The sequence below is a fragment of the Parus major genome, chromosome 18, assembly GCF_001522545.3.
Source record: "Parus major isolate Abel chromosome 18, Parus_major1.1, whole genome shotgun sequence".
In the NCBI taxonomy this organism is placed as follows: Eukaryota; Metazoa; Chordata; class Aves; order Passeriformes; family Paridae; genus Parus; species Parus major.
Genome location: NC_031786.1, coordinates 6,528,845 through 6,550,991, shown reverse-complemented (window position 1 = coordinate 6,550,991; position 22,147 = coordinate 6,528,845). Strand labels below are relative to the sequence as shown.

The following is a 22,147-nucleotide window of genomic DNA, read 5'->3' as shown; positions in this document are numbered from 1 at the left end:
GGTGTCACAGCAAAAAAAAAAATAAAAAAAATAAAGCCTTCTGAAGCCTGACTCCTGTGTGAGAGCCAAGGCAGGAGTCTCCACAGGGCAGGACTCCACGGGATATTTGGGCATTTCCTTCCGCAGCCAAACCCGGGCGAGCACGTGTCACTGCTCGCCAAGGAGCGCTTTGGAGGGATTGTGTCCGTCTGCAGGAGCTCGGGGTGAAGCTCACGGGTGTCCCCGCAGGATCGAGCTCTCCGTTGGAGGGCAGGGCTGACTCAGGGTGCCCGCTGTGCCGGCTCAGGGCTGCCGGCCCGGGCGAGGGCACGCCTGGCTCCACGCAGCCGGCACAGCCGGCGCCAGGCGAGTGCCCGGGGGGTAAATCCGGGATTGTGCCGGGCCGGCTGCCAGCACGGCCGGTGAGGTGCCCCCCGCACCCCGCGAGGAGCCCAGCCCAGCCTGGCATCCCCGCCATGGCAGTGCGGCCCGCGGGGAAACTGAGGCACGGGCGAAGGGGGCTGCTCGGGAATGCACGGTACGCAGTGAGGATCCAAGGGCCGAGGTACCGGAGCCAGGCTGGGCCAGGGATGAGGGTCCCGGCCCCGTCTGGTGCTGGGCGGCCGCGCTGCCTTCGTCACGGCCGGCGGCCTGCCCGACATTTGTAAGCAATTTGCCGGAGCGTTCCGGAGGTGCTTCCCGCTGCCGCTTGGCAGCCAGACGCCGCACAGAAGCTCGCTGGCTCCCTCGAGGCCTCGCTAGGGCCTGGCCCTGCGCTGCAGAGCCTCGTCCTGTCCGGGCAGGCGCCGGGGAACGCGGCAGAGCGCGCTGGGAGCCCGGCGGGACCCCTCAGGGGAGCAGGGCCGGACAGGGGGAACCCATGGCTGGATTTAACCCTTGGGGTGCACCAAGCTGTGTTTTTCCTGGAAATAAATAACCCCTTCAGGGTGTTTCGTGTTTCGGTGCTCAGTCTGGGTGTATTCTCCCAGGATCCGAGTGTGCTCCTGGTGGGGAATGGGGGTTGTGATCAGGCCTGACAGTGCCCCTGCCCCAGTGCAAACCAAGCACTGGGGTTAACGATGTGGCTGGGAAAGATCTGGCCACACCGTCCCAGTGCTGAGGCTGGGTTTACCCTGCAGCCCTTTCCCTGCCCAGCTCTGCAGCCCCCCGGCCAAAGCTGAGCAGGCCAGTCTGGGAGGGCTGTGGGATTGGGAACAGCTTGGCCCAGCCTCTGCTGAGCTCCAGGACATGTGTGTGGAAAAGGATGGGTACAGGCCTGGACAGCGACAGGGAGAGAAGGGGCTGAGGAAAGGCGGGGAAAACTTAGGGAATTGGTCAAAGGCAGCACATGGATGGAATGAGGATGCGGGGAAATGTCCCATCAGCTGCCTGCCTGTCACCAGGTCCCTGGAGTTTGAGGCTGTGCTGCAGGATGACAGTGGTGGAGGTGTCCCAGCTGCCTGGCTGTTCCCTGCTTCCCCTCCATCCCTCTCCTTTCCCGTGCCTTTATGCTGGGGTACCCAGACACTTTCCCACCCACACTTCACCTTCCAGCTTTGCTGCAAACCCTCCAGTTCTCCAAGGAGCGATTTACCCAGCTGCAAACCAGGGATGAACTCTTTCCCTCCCTCCCCAATTGGATCCAAGCATTTAGGAAGGCCCCAAAGGGAATACTGCTCCTGTCTCTGCTATTTGTGACCTGCTGCTTTCTCAGCCACCTGCACCATGTCTATGTGGCCTTGCCCTGTGGCCTGGCCTGGCTGGGCTGCTGGAGCAGGGAATGAATTTGAGGAATGTTGCTCAGGGAGATGTGGATGCTGACAGCTGCCTGGAAGCAGGCAGGGACACCCACCATGTCCTGGGACATCCCAGCCCTGCTTACTGGACCCCACTGGCCAGCTCAGTCCCCTTGAAGGTGAAGTTAGGGATGGGATTTTGGGGTGAGCTCTCCTTCAAATAGTGGGCGTTGCTCAACTCCAGGACCAGCCCCCAGGGATTCTGGAATGTTTCTGCCTCTTTTGGAGATACTGATGCTCATTGGGCATCTCCATCCAGCCCCACTTTTTCCAGCATTGTGCTCACAGTGGTCATCGAGGGTCTGCCCTTCATGCCCTGAGTAAGGACCCCACTTCCTCTTCTTCCTCCTCCCCAACCCTTTTCCAGTGACAGTGTTCAGCTGTAGATGGTGGGAGCAATCCCACTGGTTACAGTTCTCCAGGACTCAGATCAGAAGTGGCCAATTTGCAAGTGAAATGTTATTTTTTCCTGGCTGCTGAGGTCAAGGGAGGCGGCTTGTCCTTGATGAAGACCCCGGATCCTGGGCTTTTGGGGCTGGAAGGGGGAAGTGGGAGCTCTGCTGAGTGATGGCTTTGGGAGCCAGTTTCTTTGGATTAGTGGCTGAGGCTCAAAGACAAACAGTCCCTGGAAGAGGTAATTAGGGTGATCCTGTCCTGATCCCCTCAGCTGTGAGGAGTCACGAGTCCTTCACCAGCAGCCACTCCAAGCCCATTTTGTGTTAATTAGGCTGTTTACAAAACACTGTAAATTGCAGTAATAAACACTCCAGTCCTTGGTTTCCTTTAATTACCCATTTGCATGATGAATGAGCCAGCCTCTCTTCAGCTCTTCTTTTCCAGCAGAGGGGTCACACAGCACAGTATGGCTTTTTATGGGATCTGCCATGCAAGGTGGGCAGAGACCTTGGGAGAGAGGGAGAAGAGAAGGGAACTGAGGAGGAGATGAAAGAAAAGGAGAGGCATCTTCAGCCCTGGAGATCTACCTGATTTCAAGGAAGGTGCTCCTTCCCCAAGACCCCACCACAGTAGGGTGGGGTTTGAGCAGCTGTTTCACCCCAGGCTCAGAGCCTGGCACTCAGACTTTGATTTTTCATAGGAAAAAGCACAGAAACCTTTCAAAGCATTTAATCCTCCCTGGCTTGGCGATGGGGCTGCTTGGAAAGGCAGAGGAGGAGCAGTGGTATTTCTCTCCCCCACCTCCCCACCTTCCCCTTTCTTTCCCTTTTGACTTGGCGGATGAATTCCAGAGATGTTAATCCGCTCTCAACCCCTCGGTGAAGAATGAAATGTCCTCTCTGTGTAGGAGGAAGAAATCCATTTGAATTAATTGTGGGAAGGAGCAGGGAGCTGGGGGTGCACGTGAGGCTGTGCTGAGGGTGGGCTGAGCACCCTCTTCTGCCCAGTGGTCCCCAAAGGGGAGGGAGGGATGGGCAGGGGGATAGGGATATCCAAGGTGGCAACAATCCTTGGGTCCCTGAAGGGGAGGGAGGGCTGGACAAGGGGATGGGGTAGCACAATCCTTGCATTCACAGCTGAAAACTTCAGCCTCTGCCCTGGCCATAAAAATGCCAACCATGTGGTCTGTGGGCCAGGCCTCGGTGGCAGTGGTGGGCACAGGGAGCGAGTGGGGGGCAAAATGGCCCCACTCAGCAGTTTTGGGGTGTCAGTGCCTATAAAGGGGAGGGAAGTGCTCGCCGTTCTGCCAAGCCAGGGTGGAAGGAGCTGCAGGGTCCAGCCCATCCCAGGGGCACACATGGATGGGGCAGGAGAAATGGAGGGAGGAAAGTGCTAAGCTCAAGCTGGGTCAGGCCATTGAGGGTTTGTGGAGGTGAAAGTGGAGGCAGAGGAGAGTAGAGGAGAGACCCCTGGGATGGGCCAGGCACTGTTCTGTGCGCTGGGAGGTGGGTGTAGCTGTGGGATGAGATTCATGTGGGGGCTTGGGGGCCTGCAGGCTCTGCCTCCTGCCCTGACCTTCACCTCTTGTCTCTGCAGAGCTCCTGGGATCTGCCAAGCGCCTGAATGTGAACTACCAGGATGCGGACGGGTGAGTGCTCCCCTGGAGGGTGCTGGGTGCTGCTGCCAGCCCGGGGACCTCCTCTCCCCAGTATCTAGTCAGTCCTGCAGCTCAGGGTATCTATCATACAGCTTTCCAGGGAGAACACATCAACACCCCAGAGCCAGGGGAAGCCCTGCACAGGCACAGCCAATGCCTGCCTGGATCTAAGCTGAGGGCCATGCTCAATCCCCCCTGAAAATCCTTCATGAATCCCTTCTGTGTGCCCTCTGTAGGGATGGGGTTGAATAGGGATGGCAGCGTGTCCAGCCAGTGCCCCGTGTCCCCCTGGCTGAAGCCCAGAGGAGCACCCGGCCGGCCTCAGTGTCTGCACGTGCTTGTGCCTCTGGTTAATATCCCAAAAGCCAAATCCCATTGTTTTGGGGGGAGTTAGAGAAAGAAAATATGAGGTTGCCAAGTGACCACAGCATATTTGTGTAGCTCATCACTTCCAAAATCCAAGTACTTAATAAGCTGGGTACTGAGAGTTAAAGAAACCACAAAGGCCCATAAAATAAATAAGCACATTATTCTTATTGAATTAACTCTGACCTGTCAGTCATTAGCATTGTTTTTATGTGCTGTTGTTGTACCTAATTTCTACATGTTTTCTTTTGGAGGACTCTGTAGGAAGAGGTGTCCATGATGAGTCCTAACAAGCCAGCAGGGGGTTGGGAATGTGCAGGATGGCTCTGTCTTAAAATAATACTGTACAGATGGAGCTTAATAGAAAAAGAATTTAATAATAGAAACAATGATCTGATTCTGATAAGGCACAGGGTTTGTGCTTGGGCAGCTCCAGGAGGGCTGATGGTGGGAACTGGGGTGAAGGGTGTGTTCCCTGCCTGAGGGACATGGGCACTGTGTTGGGTTTTGCTGGGGCACAGGAAGGGGATGATGGGGAGGTGAGATACAAGCATGGGGATGGCAGTGTGCATCCTGGGAGAGCCATGGTTGATGATGTCCTTGGCATCACCTTGCTCAGGGCTTGGAGAGGATGGGGTGGGCAAGTGTGGGTTTGTGCAGCCACCCCTGGGCAGAATATGAACCCACAGGGTTGGTTTGGGGGGATGTTGTACCCCCCACATTCACACTTGGAGGCAGAGGTTTTGCTGTGGCTCAGGGACATGGTGGGTGTACTGGAGGAGGGAGCAGCCTCCTTTGCTGGGGTTAATGTCCTTCCTGCAGTGTTGAGACTCGCACAGGGATTTGGGGATGCTCTGGGACTGCAGATCATGAGGAGAACCATGCTGAACAAGCTGCATCCCTGGCATTGTGTTTGGACACTGCAGAGCCCATTGGAGCTCCACGCTGGTGCTGTCAGGAGCCCTCCACATCCCTTGGAGCAGTTAATGGGCGAATCCCCAGTGGCACAGGGACCCCTCACTTGGCCTTGGCCCTTCACGTGACAGCTTAGGGGGAGTGCCAGGCAGACAGGCCCCTTTCACAGCCCCAAGACACTGGGCTCATTCATTACCAGCGGCCTCCCACGCTCTGCCATGGGCTTCTGGCAGCCCTGCTGGCATGGGAGGGGGCAGCTGGCAGAGGGCACAGGAGTGGCCACGGGGCTGATGTGTTTGCCAGATGCTATGAGCAGTGTTGGGGCTGCCTGGCTGCTCTGTGGAGAGGGGATATGCATCTCTCTGCATCCTGCCTGTTTACCCCAACAGAGGGTATGGAGTGAGGGACTCCTCTCCCTGGAGTTTTCCAAGGTACATAGTGTGCCTGCATCCCTCACTGAGCCCTGGGGCACAGACAGCTTGGAGGGATTTATCAATGTTTTGCAATGGGGAATCTGAGGCACTGGGAGTGGGGAAACAGGGAGAACGTAGCCATGAGCAGCCGGTGGCAATCCCAGCCCTCAGCCCATGTTCCCGTGCAGGGAGGTCTGTGGGGACAGCACAGAGGGGCTGGGGGCTGAGCCCTACCTTGTGCCACAGGTTCTCAGCACTGCACCATGCAGCCCTGGGCGGCAGCCTGGACCTCATCTCGCTGCTGCTGGAGGCACAGGCCACCGTCGACATCAAGGACAGCAACGGTAAGGGGTGACCCCCAGGCACGGCCCCTGCCCCCTGCGCCAGGCCGGGAGCCGTGTCCAGCCCTGCTGAGCCCCGCTGCCCACAGGGATGCGGCCCCTGCACTACGCGGCGTGGCAGGGCCGTGTGGAGCCCGTGCGGGTGCTGCTTCGCGCCGCCGCCTCCGTCAACATGGCCTCGCTGGACGGGCAGATCCCGCTGCACCTCTCGGCGCAGTATGGCCACTATGAGGTGGTAAGTGAGAGCCCAGAGCCACCTGTGTACCCTCCCTGGGGCTCTCTGGGGTACTGGGTGGGGGCAAACCCCGCCATGCCAGGTGGGAGGGAGGCTGCAGGGTGATGCTGAGCCCCTGCACCACATTGCTCCCCTGCAGTCGGAGATGCTGCTCCAGCACCAGTCCAACCCATGCCTCATCAACAAGGCGAAGAAAACCCCACTGGACTTGGCCTGCGAGTTTGGGCGACTGAAGGTGGGTGCTGTGGGCTGTGCCCTGTGCCAAGGGTTTCTCCAGGGGCAGCTCTGGAGCCCACTGGCTCCTCCAGGAGGAAAGTGCAGCATCTGGCCACAGCTGCTGTCTCTTCACCAGAAGACTGAGAGCCTGGCAGGCAGCACCTGCCTCCTCTGGTGGCCAGACACAGCTGGATCCTGAACCTGGGAGCTGTGGGTTTTGCCTCTGCCCTCACAGCAGGGCAGCATCAGACTGCGAGTGAAGACAGGAGTTGTTGCTGCTGGTTCTCCACAGCCTTCCCCCACACACCTCAGCTTTGCTCATGGCTAAGCACAGATAGACTGAGCTGGCTAATCCCAGCAAGCTCTGAGCATCCAGCCCTGCTCCAGGTCCCCAGCACAGTTCTTGGGGACAGGGCTACACCGTGCTCTGGGAGACCCTGGCCCAGCCAGCACCACTGGGTTGGGCTGGAGCATGGCCAACCAGACTGTTCTGTGCCCCACTGGGAGGGGACCAGGGGGATACTTCCATTTTTGGAATATCTATAATGTCTGCAGCTATAAAAAGGGCAGTAAAAATAACTCCACCATGCCTCTGGGTTGCCCCGAGATGCTGAGAGTCACTCTGGGCTGGAGAGACTGGAGGTTTTTAGGGCTAGGTCTGAAAAACCCAGTTATGGGAAGACTATTTCTGTCTGTTGTGACCTTTTACAGCTCCTCACAACAGTGTAGCCATGCCAAGCACTGTCCAGCTCCAGCCAAGCCTGGGGCTGTGGATGGAAGTGAGCAGCAGGATGGGGAGTGGGGGGGCTGGTCCCAGGGATGAGCCCCTCACTGGGAGGGTGCAGGTGGGGGTACCTGCACCCCGTTGCTTACCAGTGTCTCATGCAGGTGGCCCAGCTGCTGCTGAACAGCCATCTGTGTGTTGCCCTGCTGGAAGGACAATCCAAGGATGCCACTGACCCCAACTACACCACTCCGCTGCACCTGGCAGCCAAGAACGGGCACAAGGAGATCATCAGGTAACTCCCTGCCTTATGCTGGAAAAACCCATCACGGCTTCGGTCCTGCTTCCCCCCAAACACACCTTCCCTCCTGCAGGCTTCAGCCCCTTGTCCCCAAAGCAGGTGTTTGTGTTGTTACCTTCCCATTGTAAAGCAGCCAAGTGGCTGGCCTTGATGTCCTGCTGTTTATGCTTCTCCCTCCTTCCTACCAGGCAGCTGCTGAAGGCTGGGATCGAGATCAACAAGCAGACAAAGACAGGCACAGCCCTTCACGAGGCCGCGCTCTACGGCAAAACAGAGGTGGTGCGGCTCCTGCTGGAGGTGAGAGCAGTGGGGATGGGGCTGCGTGGGGAGACAGCCCCTGGTGGTCACCCAGCACCTCTTCCCTTTGGTTCCTTGCCTCCCTTGGGTCTGGTGGCAGGGAGGGATCTGGCCTTGACCATGTCTCCTCCTGGGCAGGGCGGTGTCGACGTGAACATCAGGAACACCTACAACCAGACAGCACTGGACATCGTCAACCAGTTCACCACCTCACACGCCAGCAAGGACATCAAGCAGCTGTTGAGAGGTGAGGTGGGGATGGCATTGAGAGGGGCTTCTTCCCCCTGCCTGGGCTCCCAGTACTCCTTCTGAACAGCCTAAATCAGTGCCAGCATCCCAGTCCCCTCTCACTTGTGCCCCTATCCTACATGTGGGGCAATGTCTGGGGATTGAGTCCTTTCTGCAGTATTAATGTTTTCTTCTCTCCTCTCCTTGCTCTTGCTTTCTCCTTCTGCCCTTCCTGGACTCCTCTCTTTCCTCCTTATGCTTTGGCACCTTCTTTCTTCCTCTGTCCCTTGCCTTCAGAGGCATCAGGAATCCTGAAGGTCCGAGCTTTGAAGGATTTTTGGAACCTCCATGACCCAACTGCTCTCAATGTCCGAGCAGGAGACATCATCACGGTGAGGCTGCTCTCTGCTCCCCATCCCCCTGCCCCACCATGGCCCTGAGTAACCAGCCCCATCCCTCTTGTCCCATGGCAGGTCCTGGAGCAGCATCCAGATGGCCGATGGAAGGGGCACATCCACGACGCTCAGAAAGGCACTGACCGGGTCGGGTACTTCCCCCCTTCCATTGCTGAAGTCATCAGCAAGCGGACAGGTCAGTGGCCATCCTGGGCAGGATGGGGACAGTCCCCTGTGCAAAACCTTCCCAGCCTTCCCAGCACCTCCTGTCGGACAGGCCCTGCAGCCCTGACTAGCTAGGGGGGAAGAGGACTAAGGGCGTGTCACTGTGGTTGGGATACTACTTTGGGGGTTGTGGCTCAGCTCTGTGCCCTGTCCCTGCCTCCTGCATGAGCTCTGACCACACGTGTTTTGTCTTTGAATGCAGGCATGGTTGTCCCCCGTGTGGCACCTGCACAGCAGCGCCAGGGTCCCCCTGGGGCCCTCCCAGCCCCTCCTGGGGGGCTGCAGCACCTCCCCGACGAGTGTCCGCACCCGGCAGCCCCGAGCGGCCCAGCGGCCTTCGGTCACCTCACCCTAACCCGGACGGCCCCAGGCCCTGACAGCTCAGGTCAGGGGGGCACCTAGGGAGGGAGAGGGGCTGGGGACCTTCCCCTGTTCCCAGCCCTTCTCCATGGGGAAGCAGCCAGATGAGAGGGAGCAGATGCAGAAAAAGGGAGTTTTGGGGAGCCCTTAGAATAGCCCCTTCTCTCCTTGTGTCTCAGCCCTCTGTGTGTCCCTTGCCAGCCCAGGTCACCTGTCTGTGTTGTGCATGCTGGGAGGCAGGAGGGAACTGATGCATTATCTGTGGCTGGAGGGATCTTGCGGGAGATCAGTGGGATCATTGTGTTGGCACTCGGGGTCCTTGCTGGGGATCTCTGTGCCCTGTGTCACCCCCAATCCTGGGCAGCTGCTGACGGGCTCCCTACTTGCCCCAAGCAGCAGGAGACAGGAACAGCGTGGGCAGTGAGGGCAGCATCGGCAGCATCCGCAGTGCTGGCAGTGGCCAGAGCACCGAGGGCACCAATGGGCAGAGCACCAGCATCCTCATCGAGAATGCCAGGGTAGGCACCTGCCCCTGTTCCCCTGTGCTGCTCCCCTGTGCTGGCTCGAGCTGGAGATGGAGCCCCATCCCCTTCCATGCCCCCTCCTAGTAAAGGAGTTGAGTATCCTACACCAAACACCTACTTGTTGCGAAGGCTCAGCAGAGAGATGCTCCTGGGGGGATGTCAGTTGTTCCCCAAAGCACAGCTGGCCTTTGTGAGTGGAGCTGGAGGCTGTGGTTGGCATCACATAGCATCTCCATCATGACCTGTGTCACCTGAGAGGATAATAAAAGGCTCTGAGCCAAATCCTGCCCAGAACTCTTGCTGGAGGCCAGCCTGTTGCTGGGTGAAGCTGTGAACCCCACTCTGCTCCTGGGGGTGTGACAAAGCCAGTCTCCAGAGTTGTGTTCTTCCCCCACTCACTCCTCCTCTTTCTCAGCCTCTTCCCTCCACTGGTGACAACCTCCAGCAACACCTTATGGGATCAGAGCCACACAATGGGACCTCCCCAGCAGGTGAGGGCTGTCCCAACTCCATGGGGCCTCGGGGACAGCTGTCCCTGCAGCCCTAGAGGCTGTTCGCTGTTCAAGTGCCCTTGGGACAGTTCTCCACTCTTCTTTCTGACAGGGCCACAGGGCCTCCAGACCCCAGGCGGCTGCCCCCCTGGAGACAGGGTCTTCTCCCACCAGTTCTTGCGTCCTGAGCAGCTCCTCGAGGGGAAGGTAACTGGAACAACTGGGGAATAGTGTGCTGGGTGAGAGGGCCATGTTTGGGGCACTCAGCCCAGCTCTCACTGCACCAGGGACACAGGGAACTGAGTCTTCAGGACTCAAGTGGGTCTTGCCCAGGGAGATCCTGTTATCTTGCCTGGTGCAGTCAGGTTCTTGCAGCCCCTGCAGCCACTGTCATGGGCTGTTCTGTGTCCCGTCCTCTCCCCAGGATGCAGAAGCCATTTACAACTGGCTGCGTGAGTTCCAGCTGGAGTCGTACACTGTCAACTTCCTCAACGCTGGCTACGACGTCCCCACCATCAGCCGCATGACCCCGGAGGTGAGGCAGGTCTTTCCCCAGCCAGAGCTGCCAGCAGTGGGTACACACTGCCCTGAGCAACCTGAGCCACTGCTGACCACGGCCCCACTCTGCTCCCCTTAGGATCTGACAGCAATTGGTGTGACCAAACCAGGCCACAGGAAAAAGATCTCCACAGAAATTGGACAGCTCAGCATTGCTGAGTGGCTGCCCAACTACATCCCGGTGAGTGCCTGGCACCAAAGCTTTGGTCACACCCTTTCTTCAGGTCTTTTTACTCAGAGCTCTCTGACCAGGATAGGTAGGACAGGATGGGGTCTGTAAGTGAATAGTTTTGACTGCATTAAAGCAGTCAGAGACACCCTAAAAACCATTTCCTGGGCAGGGAGGGGATGCTGAAGGTGCTGCCCATTCTTTGATGCTCATGGCAGCGGCTCCATGCTCTTTCCAGGCTGACCTGATGGACTGGCTCAGTGCCATTGGGTTGCCCCAGTACCACAAAAAGCTGGTGAACAATGGCTATGATTCTATCACCATCGTGACGGACCTGACATGGGAGGATCTGCAAGAGATTGGCATCAACAAGCTGGGTGAGTCCCTCCTGCCATGCTGGGGTGGCCCAGGGCAGCCAAATTTCCAACCCAGGTCCCCACACCCCATTCTCCCTCAGGCTGGGAGGTGCAGGCATGTCCTGAGCACCCAGAAAGGGCAGTTCCTGGCTGTCCCTAAGAACCCTCCTTGGCCAGCTGGAGCTGGGCCCAGCTAGGTAAATGCCAGCAGTAGTTTGTCTCCTCCCATCACCAGGGTTTAGATAACCCTAAGATGTGTGACATAACTACTACTCTTCTTGGCCTGGAAAAAGGCCTTGGGGGCTGGAGCTGACCCAATGTCCCTTTCCTTCCTGCAGGCCACCAGAAGAAGATCATGTTGGCTGTCAAGAAGCTCAGAGACCTCCGCAAAAGCCTCAACCAAGCAGAAGCAACCCTGGCAAGACGCAAAGTCCCCGGTTCCCTGGACATTGTCACCATTGAGTCACTGGAGAACGGGGAGTGTCAGTCCCCACACACGCCCAAAATGACAACCTTCCAGGACAGTGAGCTCAGCTACGAGCTCCAGACAGCCATGTCCAACAGCTGCCACGACACACTCGGCATCAAGAGCAGCCAGGGAATGTCACGGAGCCAGGAGAGCATCGGGGTGCGGTCGCGAGGCTCAGGGCACTCGCAGGACAATGTGCTGTCCAGGCGCCTCTCCAGCCCCTCGCAGGACAGCCTGGGCAGTGGCGAGAGCAGCAGCAGCAGTGGGCAGTCCTGTGCTCCCCCCCGCAGCAAGGAGAGCCCGGCCAGCCTGCCGGGCCGGCCCAGCCCTGAGCCCTATGGAAAGCTCGTGTCCCCTGAGGGGCTGAATGGCTTTGCCAATGGCAGCGGCGCGGGCAGCCCTCTCAAGGAGAGGAACCTGCCTGAAGGCACGGATCAGTACACCTGGCCTGTGGCTCAGAAAGCAGCCGGGACTCCAGCAGTCACTTCCTGTACTCCTCCCCAGACTCCCAGCAAGGGAACAGCCCCCTACGTCTTCATGTACCCACACGTCTCCCTGAAATCCTCAACGGCCCCGTCCATGCTGGGGGCAGAGCAGCCCAAGGCCCTGGCACACCCATACCCCTCCATCTCCCCTGGACAGAAGAGCAGCCTGCAGACATCAGCCCAAAAAGGCTTCTCCTACCTGCACAGCCAGTGTGGCCCCACGGAGCCACCCACCACAGCCCCCAAGGCCAGGGAGCAGCACAACGGGGGCGAAGGCTTGAAACACAAGAAGCGCTCGCACAGTCTGAACCGCTATGCGCTGTCAGATGGGGAGCACGAGGAGGAGGAGGGGGTCCCCAGCAGCACCCTGGGCTCCTACGCCACGCTGACGCGGCGGCCAGGCCGCAGCCAGATGCCACGGGCCTGTCTGCAGACGGATGCCAAGGTGACCCGCAGCCAGTCCTTTGCCATCCGGGCCAAGCGCAAGGGCCCTCCGCCGCCGCCTCCCAAGCGCCTCAGCTCTGTGTCCAGTGCCCTCGCTGCTGAGGCAGACGGCGAGCGGCCCCCCAGCCCGGAGCGGCAGCCCGCAGCCCCTCAGGATGTGGTTGACGCGGGTGCTGCCCCCAGTGATGCCAGCCGTGGCAGGACAGTGAAGAGCCTGGCGGCTGCACTGCAAGGAACACCAGGTCCATCCAAGCCCCTCCTGGCCCCAAAACCGCTGCACCTGACTCAGGACTGTCTCCCCCGGGCGGATGTGGGTGAGGGGTCCCGCGATGGTGGTGATGCCAGCAGTGCCACACTTTCTGATGGCAGCAGGGACCCCTTTGAGAGTGGCAAACCACGGAGACGGACAGTGAGTGAGCCCAGCGCTCCTATGACAGAGGTGGCTGCACAGGGCGAGCAGGAGGACGCCTGCTCAGACACAGACGAGGAGGCCAAGCCAGGGGTCTCCTCTTCATCATCCCAGAACAGCTCCAGTGAGTGCATCCCCTTTGCAGAAGAAGGCAATTTAACCATCAAACAGCGGCCAAAGCCCAGCGGGCATTCCAAGGCTGACACGGCTGTGCCGGACACGGAGCTTGGTTCCCAGCAGGCAGAGCCCCAGGGCTCCACTGGGAAGGAGCCAGCAGCCCCTGCTGTGATCAAGGAGCCGCCTGTGCTGGAGTTCAACCTCACTGAGTCGGACACGGTGAAGCGCCGGCCGCGCTTCAGGGAGCGGGAGCCGCTGCAGGCGGTGCTGAAGGCGTTCAGCATGGCAGGGCAGGCGGAGGTGGGGGGCACCTCCACACCCCAGTATGCCCAGGCCCAAGCGGTGAGCATCGCGGGCCCCCCTGCCCAGGCACCGGCACCACGGCCCACGCTGGCCGGGGATGCCTTTGACGATGACAGCGTGGAGTTCAGGATTGCTGAGATAGAGAAAAGCATCTTGTCGCTGGAAAAAGGGATGAAGAAGGCCCCAAGCCCCACCAAAGCCCCCAGCCCCACAGAGCTGGTTGGCACGGCTGTGGTGAGGACACCCACTCCAGGTATGGGGGCTTGTGGAGCCGTCTCCAAGGTGGTGGTGGGGCTCCCTCTGTGTTGGTGTGGGAGGTGAGGAAGACCTGTGACACCACCTACCATAAGGGAACCTTCCTTTGCAGATGTCCCTGCCAAGCACACCTCCGTGGCATCCACCAAGCTCGTCTTCTCTGGACCCAAGACCATCTACCAGCAGGTGCTGCAGCCGTCCCGCCACACTGTTGCTCCCTGGGCAGCCACCGAGGCGGTGCCGGATGTGATCGGGTCCCTGCCCAGCCCTGGCTCGCTGATGCTGGAAACGAGCAGCAAGGTGACAGCAAAGCCTTTGGCAGCTGCCCCAGGGGCCACCCTGGCCCAGCAGCGGCTGGAGCAGACCAACTCCAGCCTGGCTGCCACGCTGCAGGCGGCCGAGAAGAAGATCACAGTGGAGGAGGCGGAGAGGTGAGGGAAATGCTGGGGCTGGGCCCCTCGAGATGGGGTTGGGAAGGTACCAGGGAGGGCAGGAGAAGGGCTCTGCATGGGCACGTCATGCCTGCACCACACAGGTCACACATGCTCAAACCCAGCTCTGTGCTGAGCTGCTGCTGCTGGCCAAACTTCCCCATCAGCACCTGCAGCCTTGGAGCAGTGCTTTGACTCTCTCCCTTTCCTCCCCAGCCACCCTGGGACCGTGCACTCGGCCAAGAACATCTTGGAAGACATCAGCAACATGTTTGACGACCTTGCTGACCAGCTGGATGCAATGCTGGACTGAAGCTTGCTCCCTCCTTCCCTCCCCGCCTCCGGCTGCTCCACCAGTGCCTCTCGTGATGGGGGAAGAGCAGATCTGGCACCGAGCAGTGCCTGCAGGTCCCTCCAGCCGCCTCCCTCCCCACACTTTGCACTGTGGCTGGGAACAGTGCTGCCCTCCTTGGCCACCCCTGGCTCTGTGTCACGTGTGACAGCGAGGCCTTGGGCCGGTTTCCGAGGGGGTCATGCATTTCCCACCAGACTGGCTGCAGGAGGAGAGCCCAGAGGGGCTGCACATGCAGTCCTGGAGGCCACAGAGAAGCCCTTGCTCCCTTGCACAGAGCTGAGGAGCCTCCACAAGGGACCCTTCTCTTTTCCCACTGCATTGTCGAATCCTGCCTCTTATTATTTATCCTCTGCCAACAATGTGTCACAGGAGAGACCTCCCTGGGCAGCCGCCACCGAGCTGGCGATTCACTGTGCAGCCGCAGCCCCGGCCAGGCCTGACAGCAGCTAAAAGAAGACAGGGCTTGTTGCAATTTGGCAGCTTGCAGAGCGAGAAGAAACCTTTCTGCTTTATTTGCCGCTTTTCCAAACACGTCAGCGTCGGGCAGCGTGAAATCCAAGTGGACCGAAATCCCTCCAGTGGGACCTGCAGACCCCTCGAGATGGGGCTGGCACAGCCTGCAGAGCAGCGGATGCTCTGCCACGGCCCTGCCGGACATGGGAGCCTTCCTGCCCCTTCCCAGAGTGATGAGGATGGTGATGGCAGTGCCAAAAACCTGGGAATTTGGGCCAGTCCGTCTGGATCATGCTGCTCAATGGAGTTTGCCCTCTGCCAACATCGTGCCTATGCAAACTCCCACCCTGGTCCTTCCAGAGTGCAGCAGCAGCACAATTCATGCTTTTAAATTTTTTTTCTCCTCTCCCTTATCCCTTTTTTTTGGGAGAAAAATCCCATTTCCCAGTGCCCCTCCCTGCAGTGAGCTGCTGGCACAAACCGGGCCGTGAGCATTGTTCAACAGTAGCAGCAGTAGAGACGCGATCCTTCCCCGCGGCTCCGCAGCCCGGCGGGGGAGCTGACCCCGGATGCACCGGGAATTGCGCTCGGGAGCAGCTCCCGCGCTGGATGCGGCCACAGCCCGTGGCTGCAGCGGGGAACGGCAGGGAGAGCTCTCTGCAGCGCTCCGAGACAGCTTTCTCTCGCAGGATCTGCTCAGCAGTGCATGGCTAAATATGTCCAAGAGCCCCGAACTTGGCTGGCGTTCGGCATGCCAAGCAAATGAAAGCATCGGAGCACCAGAAGGGAGCTGAAGATTGTGCTGAAGTGCCATTTGCTACAAAAATTCCAAACAAAGGGAAAGAAAATTCCCCATATTTCCCTTTTTTTTTTTAAAAAAAAAAAAAAAATCACCAATGTAAAACCAAACTGGAGAGGGAGAAGGTGGCTGAGAAGGCAGGTGCTTCCCAATCCTCTTGGGAGTTTGCAGCTGGATTGGGCTGGTTTGCAAAGTCCACCTGAACATTCCTGAGGGTCTCTGCTCCTGAGGGCAGCTGTGCCATGGGCTGGGCAGGCAAGATGTGCCTGCCTGGTTTCTGGGCTGAAAAGCAAAGACAAAAGGCCCTGAAAAAAACTAAAATTCCATCATTGTCCGGGACTTGAGGTCAATGTGAGGCGGGTAAGACACTTCTTCCCTGGCTCTGATTGCTGTCCCACACTGAGTGTATCCACTGCCTGTGTCTGAGTGCCACGTCATGGACATGATGTTTTCAAATAGCTACAACCAGTGGCACTTTATAAAGAGGTTCACAGAAACCTTTTAAAATGGATTTTTTACTCTCATGAGTCAACCTGGGACAAGCCCAGTTATTTTTTTTCCAATGTTGATAAACTGTAAATGTTTTTTTTTTAAAGGCCAATGTATATATTTTAAATGTGATTTATTCTATATATTTACTAACCAGAACTGCGAGTCTTGGGTCAGGGATAAGAGGACACTGGGGTGGAGCTGCCGATGTCTGAGCCACCTGAGGGCAGCACAATGCTGCTCTCTCTGTCAATAAGGGAACTAAACATTTGATTTTGCAGAAGAATGCCTATTTTTTGAGCTCTAGATCTCTATTTTGAAGCTACTGTATGGTGTGTAAGTTATGTACACTGCAATTGGGAATAACTGACCCCAGCTGCACCTGCTCTGTGCAGCGAGACAGTGAGGGAAAAAAATAGCCCATGTAATCACCAGACTGACAACAGATTTTAAACCATCTGCTCTGTTTGTGTTAATCATGTGTTTTGTTTTCCACTAACATCCATTAAGACTAAATTCTATTAAACAGTGGGGCATATTTTACCCTTTTGATAGTTTTGCCTAGTTGTGTCCTTTGTGTCAAATGGCACTAGCTGGTCTCCCACTGCTTGAAGTCCACTGAGGATCAGCTTTAGTGCTCCAGGGTTGCTGGTAAATCTCCCCTGGTGAGTCCCAGTCACCTTCAGTGAGGTTAATGTTGAGTCTCTGGTGACAGCACTAGTGTCCCAGTGTCCCTGTGCCCAGCTCTGCCCCTGTGCCACCTCCACTGTCCCCATGTGCCAGGCAGAGCATTCCTCCTTCCTCCTGCCTGTTCAGTGTGGCTGCTGTCACCCCAGTGCCTGCTTTGCTCAGGACAAGCAGCCCAGGCCTCCTTATCCCACCACTGCTTGTCTCCAGTGCTCCCAGTGCCTCTTCCAGCTCATCCCAACCTTTCACCCAACCAGAGGGATTCAAACCGTGCCACCAGCCTCGACTGAAGCAGGAAACCACCAGGTAAGCAAAACTTACTCTGGAGGAAGAAGCTTTCAGAGATGGACAGCTTTGCCCAAAGCTGAGCAGAAACTGGGAAAAAGGCCAAAACTGGATCCCAGGAGCATCAAGCTCTCAGGCTGTGTCCCTACAACAGGAAAATCACACCCTGTGACCCCAGCAGCCACAGACATTTTTACCTCCTTCCTTTGCTGGGTGCAAACTTGTTCCCAACTCTTGGGTGTGTTATCCAAGACAATCATTTATTGCCATTCATATACTGGATGCTTGTGGGTCTGGGTTTGGTTTGTTTTTTTTTTCTTTTTTATACAATTTACAAGTTTTAATACAAATGAAATATTTTTACATACATCCCAAAAAATTTAATATAAAATATACAGCATTTAAAAACATCTTGATGTAGGAAATTTCCTTCTGAAGCCGTGCACTCTGACCCTCAGACACTTCAATGGCTGAGGGAAGGGTGGCACTGGCAAGACCATCCTAAAGGCTCCATTCATACACTTTAGCTTCCTCCAAGTCTAGCTGGGGAAGGAGGATGCAGGAAAATAAACATTTGTGATCAACCAGAGGAGGAAACCTTGATGGTGCCTCCTCCAGAGGAAGGTGTGGCCAGCAGGAAGCCCTGGAATCTGCTGCCTTTTAACACCTACAACAGTTCATGGCACAGGGCAAGAGCCAAGGTCTGGGTGGGGGGAAAGCTGGGACAGCAGTGAGCAGCTCTGTGCTGCCTCTGCAGCTCAGCTCAGCCATGGAGGAGATGCTATCCCACCTGTGACCTGACCCTGGCATCAGGAAGGAAAGCTGATTTCTCAGGGGCCAGGCATCACAGATCTGGAGGTGGCATTTAGTGAACTGAGGCTGAGAAAGGTGCAGCTTGTTCTCCCTGCAGGTGCCCAAGGGTGAGGGCACAGTCCAGCCTGTCTGCCGTGGTGCAGGGGAGGAGTCCTGTGCTCCCCAGGGAGCTTCTGACTCCCTCATCCATTCAATCCTGACAGCGTGGGATCTCCACATCCCCCCACCTGAGGAACTGAGTCCAGGGCATGGAACACCCCCAGCTGCCCCCCTCCAGCATCCTCAGTGTGTCCCCAGAGCTCAGGGGTTGGGGACAGCTCTGCTCATCTACCAGCTCCACAGCAGGGTGAGGGTATTGCTTAGAGACACTCAGCTGTGTCTGTGCTCTCTGGTTATGCTGAAAAGTGAGGAAGACAAGGTGGAGCAGCAGGGCAGAGCTTGGGGGCTCCAGCCAGCCTGCCCAGGAGGGACCAGCTGCCACTTGTTAATCTCTGGTACCAAAGAGGAGGTAACAGCCAAATACTGTAGTGTTAATGTTGGGACCAAAAACAGGGCCAAGATTTACCAGCTTTAGTGTTTAGAACTAGAGTCAACATCTCCATGAGCTGCAAATATTCTGGTAGCCAAGCCTGTGTTCTCCTTTGTGGCCCTTGGCTGTCAGCCCACAACAGGACCAGTGCTCCCAGTACAGATGGGGTCTGGTCAGAGCTCAGGAGCTTGTGCATTGCACTGGGACAAATCATGGTTTGCTGCAGCCCTCAGGGGAGAGGTCCCCATGGCAAACGAAGAGACCTGCAGTAAAACACTGAGCAGATGTTGCCCAGGGAGGTTGTGGCTGCCTCATCCCTGGAATTTCAGCCCTGGAAGTTGGACAGGGCTTGGAGCACCCTGGGATAGAGGAAGGTATCCCTGCCCATGGCAGGGTGCCCATGGCAGGGGGTGGAACAGGATAAGCTTTAAGGCCCCTTCCAACCCAAACCATTCTGTGGTTCTGTGTGAAGGCATTAGCACAGAGGGGAGAGACTTCCCAGCACTACCACAGATAGACATGATTGGGGGTGGTTCCCTGTGCCTTGGGGAGCAAGAACTGGAGGCAGCACAATCCTGGGATTGGGAAAGAAGCCATTGACCAGCTCTGTATTAGTCACAACTGCAAGTTGCAGATATCCTGCCTGGAAGGACATCCCCTCTCTCTAGGGCAGGATAGTCAGGGCTCAGGCTTTATCTCGAGCTGTGGTTTTCTCAAGCAGGCACATTACTGAAGCAGAACAGCAGTTTGGATCACAAAAAGGAGAAGAGCTATAAAACCTCTCTGGGGGTTGTTAAAGAAGACAAAAGCTGGTTCAACAAGGCTGCAGGAAGCTGAGCCATGCTGGCTCCCTGCAGGCAGGCAGAGCTGCCCTCCCTCTGCACCAGACCAGAGGATCACAGGCAGCTTTTCCCAAAGCCCTGGCTCATCCCTCTTCTGACACAGCCAGCACATGGATGTGACAACGACACTAGAGGGCAGGGCTGGCCTAGCCCAGCTGTCCAGAGACCCTTCTGACTGTCCCCTCGGGAATGTGAGCTCCCAGCACTCTTGGGACTGCAAGAGGGATGGCTCCTTTGCCACCGGACACAGGGCAGGGAGGTGGGGAGGGCATGCACACACGGAGAGCAGGCAGAGATGGAAAACCAAGACTGGTTTCAATAGAGATCTCCTTCTTCAGCAGCCCTACTGGTCCCAGATTCTCCTGCCAGGCCCAGGAAACCCATCTGCTCACAAAGAGGAAAGGAGCCGCTTCGTTTTAGCATCACCATGATACTAACAAATACCTCTAGTAATAAATAAATAAAGGAAGAGCAGCCTGAACAAGCACCAGAGCTTGCATGTTCCTGTGAGGGTACCTGGCAGCCTGGGAAGGGGCTGAATACCTGTGGAGGGATCCCTGCCTGGGGCCCTGGGAAGGTGCAGATGTAGTTTTGCCAGAAGGCTGTCTGGTTTGCATGTGTGACAGAAAACTCCCCAAGCCTTTGGTGCAGCCACTCTCCCAGTGGCTGTTTGGCCCTGGCTCCAGGGAACTTGAGCTTGGCTGCTTTTAAAATGGTGAATTCATCCCCAGCTTGGTTTCAAACTGCAACTTCTGCCTCTTTTGGTAACGGACACGGACCCTGGAGAAGAAGAGAGTTGGTATGCAGAGGGGTGAAAGGAAAGACTGCCCCACAGCCATTCCTGAGCTGCTAGCCCCAAGAAGCAGGGAAGCCCCTGGCCTGGGAGGGGAATCAAATCCAGAGGGCAGCCCATGGTCTCCATCCTACCCCATCCAGCTAAATCCCATCTCCAGGGACACCAGACACAGCACAGAAAGGTTCAGAAACCTTTCACAGGAACAGAAATGGTGTCTCTATCCCCATCAGGGTTCCCTGTAATCCCTGCTGCTTTTCCTCCCCAGCCCATTTCCTGAATTAATGTTCATTAGTGTTGACTCCCAGCTCTGGCTGCTCCCTGTGCTGGGAAGAACAGCCAGTGACTTTGCCTGCTACTCACTCTTGGCTTCAGCCACTTCCTGTGAAAACGAGTCCCACAGTCCAGGCCCTGTGTGAAGGCACATTTCCTCTCCTGATTCAATGCCTCTGCCCTCTTGGGACAAGATGGAGAGAACAGCCCTCCCCAGTTCCATACTGGTGTTGCATAGACCTTGACTGTCTCCTTCCCTTTGGTTTGAGATAAAGAAATTTTGTTCTCCCTTCCTGCTCCCAATCACTGCCACTGCCCTTCTTTGACCCTCCTTCCTCCCCTGTGCTTCCTCTCTGGGAGGTGGAACGTAGGCCTGCACACAATAGCCAGGTGATTCACACAATGCAGTCAGCTTTTCCTTTCTGTTCCCCAGCCTGTTCCCTGGGCATCATTATTTTGTACAGCTCAAGGCCACGCTGGAGGGAAGCTTCAGCCCTTTCTCCCCATCCTCCCTACAACCCCCATACCTGATTTCATGCAGCTTGACAATCTCATTGATGATAACCACAAGGACCAAGGAAAGAAAACCCAGGAGCCATGAGACCGGAGAGATGGAGACGTGGTTAAAGGTCAAAGAAGAGTTGAGGTTTTCCCAGAGTTTCAGGTCCAGCACAGTCTGTGCCACTTGCCCCAGCACTCTAAGATTAAAAACAGACACAGCAAATCTCAGCAGACTTGATAAATTTCCCAGGATCTGCAGATCAGGATTCAGGCCCAGATGAAATGCTCACAATAAAGGCCCTTCACCAGTTCAGCAGTGGAGATCAATTGCTATGTACTTGATTCTCCTCAGCACCAGCAAACTGGGGCTGGAGCAGGTCTGGGGCCCTCCTTGCTCCAGCATCCTGGACCTCCCCAGGGCCTGGGGGTACTCACACAACAGCCACAGTGAGCGTCCACCAACGGTTAGAGAGGGGGCTCTTCTTCCACAGGGGCTTGGTGCGATGGACGTGGGTGATGGATATGAACACTGCAGGGAAAAGGGGATTATTTAGCATCACACACAGATACAGCACTTTACAAGGTACATCAACACCTGTTACTCCTAAGGGATCTGGGGTTCATGTCCCTGGAACCAGCCTACCATTCAAGGCTCTTTCAGACCAGGCTCCTCACCGCAATTCCAAGTCCCTGGAATGCAGGTGGGGCAGTGCAGTGGTTGTACTGCACACAATTATTCACTGAGAGGTTGGTTCACAGCCTGGGAGCTAAAACAGGCAAAGGCCCAGCTCTGGGGAATGGGACAGGGGTGGGTGTGCCCTTGTTCCAGGGCTGAAACAGATGAAAGCTCCTGCCCAGAGAGAGATTCAGCCAGAGACCCAGGGCTGTCTGTACAGGACTGAGCATCTGCCCAGCTTTCACTCAGGCTCTCCCAAAGCTGCCTGGCAAAGCACCCCTGCCTTGCCTTGGTGGTCTGAGGGACTCCAGCCACTGCAGCCCATTCTCTCCAAAGCTGGACATCAAATCAGGAAACATATTTGTTGGACTGGACACATCTCAAGACACAGTGCTCTGCCCAGCACCATGGGACAGAAAGGACAGGGAGCTGAGACACTTTCTCATTGTGAGGGAGCAGCTGGACACACTCTGCCAGGCAATGGGTGCAAGTGATGAGGGTCAGCCAGGAGCTGGCTCCACACCCCTCTAGGGGGCTTAAAAAGGCTTCCAGCTCTCAAAGAGTCACAGCTATGCCAGTGCCCTTTGTGGGAAGGCAATGGGGTACTTCACAGAATAGCAGCAGGGATATAAACACTTTTGAAGCAGGGAATATTTTTGGAGAGCTACAGGTGCTGCTACTAACTTTCAAGAAGGTAAATGAGATTTGGCTCATCTGATGAGACTGGTCAGAACCAGCACTTCACCAGGCTGGTAGGAAGCAGAATCAGTTCTGAGGGTATTGTCTTTAATCTGCCA

The 22,147-nt window shown here is 56.8% G+C and overlaps 2 protein-coding genes across 6 annotated transcripts in view; one reads left to right on the top strand and one right to left on the bottom strand.

Moving 5' to 3' along the window:
• CASKIN2 (CASK interacting protein 2) overlaps positions 1-16,505 on the top strand; it is a 33,322-nt gene extending 16,817 nt beyond the window's left edge. The window contains exons 3-21 of one of the 3 annotated variants that reach the window (XM_015645725.3): positions 3,768-3,819; positions 5,769-5,866; positions 5,953-6,098; positions 6,238-6,333; positions 7,203-7,333; positions 7,528-7,636; positions 7,775-7,883; positions 8,171-8,256; positions 8,338-8,455; positions 8,687-8,869; positions 9,241-9,362; positions 9,784-9,859; positions 9,972-10,066; positions 10,284-10,394; positions 10,497-10,598; positions 10,825-10,963; positions 11,281-13,422; positions 13,537-13,855; positions 14,072-16,505. In XM_015645725.3, the coding sequence (XP_015501211.1) occupies positions 3,768-3,819; positions 5,769-5,866; positions 5,953-6,098; positions 6,238-6,333; positions 7,203-7,333; positions 7,528-7,636; positions 7,775-7,883; positions 8,171-8,256; positions 8,338-8,455; positions 8,687-8,869; positions 9,241-9,362; positions 9,784-9,859; positions 9,972-10,066; positions 10,284-10,394; positions 10,497-10,598; positions 10,825-10,963; positions 11,281-13,422; positions 13,537-13,855; positions 14,072-14,168 (4,331 nt within the window). In that variant the 3' untranslated portion in view covers positions 14,169-16,505. Of the gene's footprint in view, positions 1-3,767; positions 3,820-5,768; positions 5,867-5,952; positions 6,099-6,237; positions 6,334-7,202; positions 7,334-7,527; positions 7,637-7,774; positions 7,884-8,161; positions 8,257-8,337; positions 8,456-8,686; positions 8,870-9,240; positions 9,363-9,783; positions 9,860-9,971; positions 10,067-10,283; positions 10,395-10,496; positions 10,599-10,824; positions 10,964-11,280; positions 13,423-13,536; positions 13,856-14,071 lie in introns of all 3 variants that reach the window. The other 2 variants (XM_015645724.3, XM_015645726.3) reach the window with 2 other exon arrangements.
• Positions 16,506-17,162: 657 nt separating this feature from the next.
• TMEM94 (transmembrane protein 94) overlaps positions 17,163-22,147 on the bottom strand; it is a 42,485-nt gene continuing 37,500 nt past the window's right edge. For all 3 annotated transcript variants that reach the window (XM_015645730.3, XM_015645728.3, XM_015645731.3), the window contains 3 exons: positions 21,110-21,203; positions 20,701-20,871; positions 17,163-19,887 (listed from right to left, as the gene is read on the bottom strand). In XM_015645730.3, the coding sequence (XP_015501216.1) occupies positions 19,815-19,887; positions 20,701-20,871; positions 21,110-21,203 (338 nt within the window). In that variant the 3' untranslated portion in view covers positions 17,163-19,814. The remainder of the gene's footprint in view (positions 19,888-20,700; positions 20,872-21,109; positions 21,204-22,147) is intronic.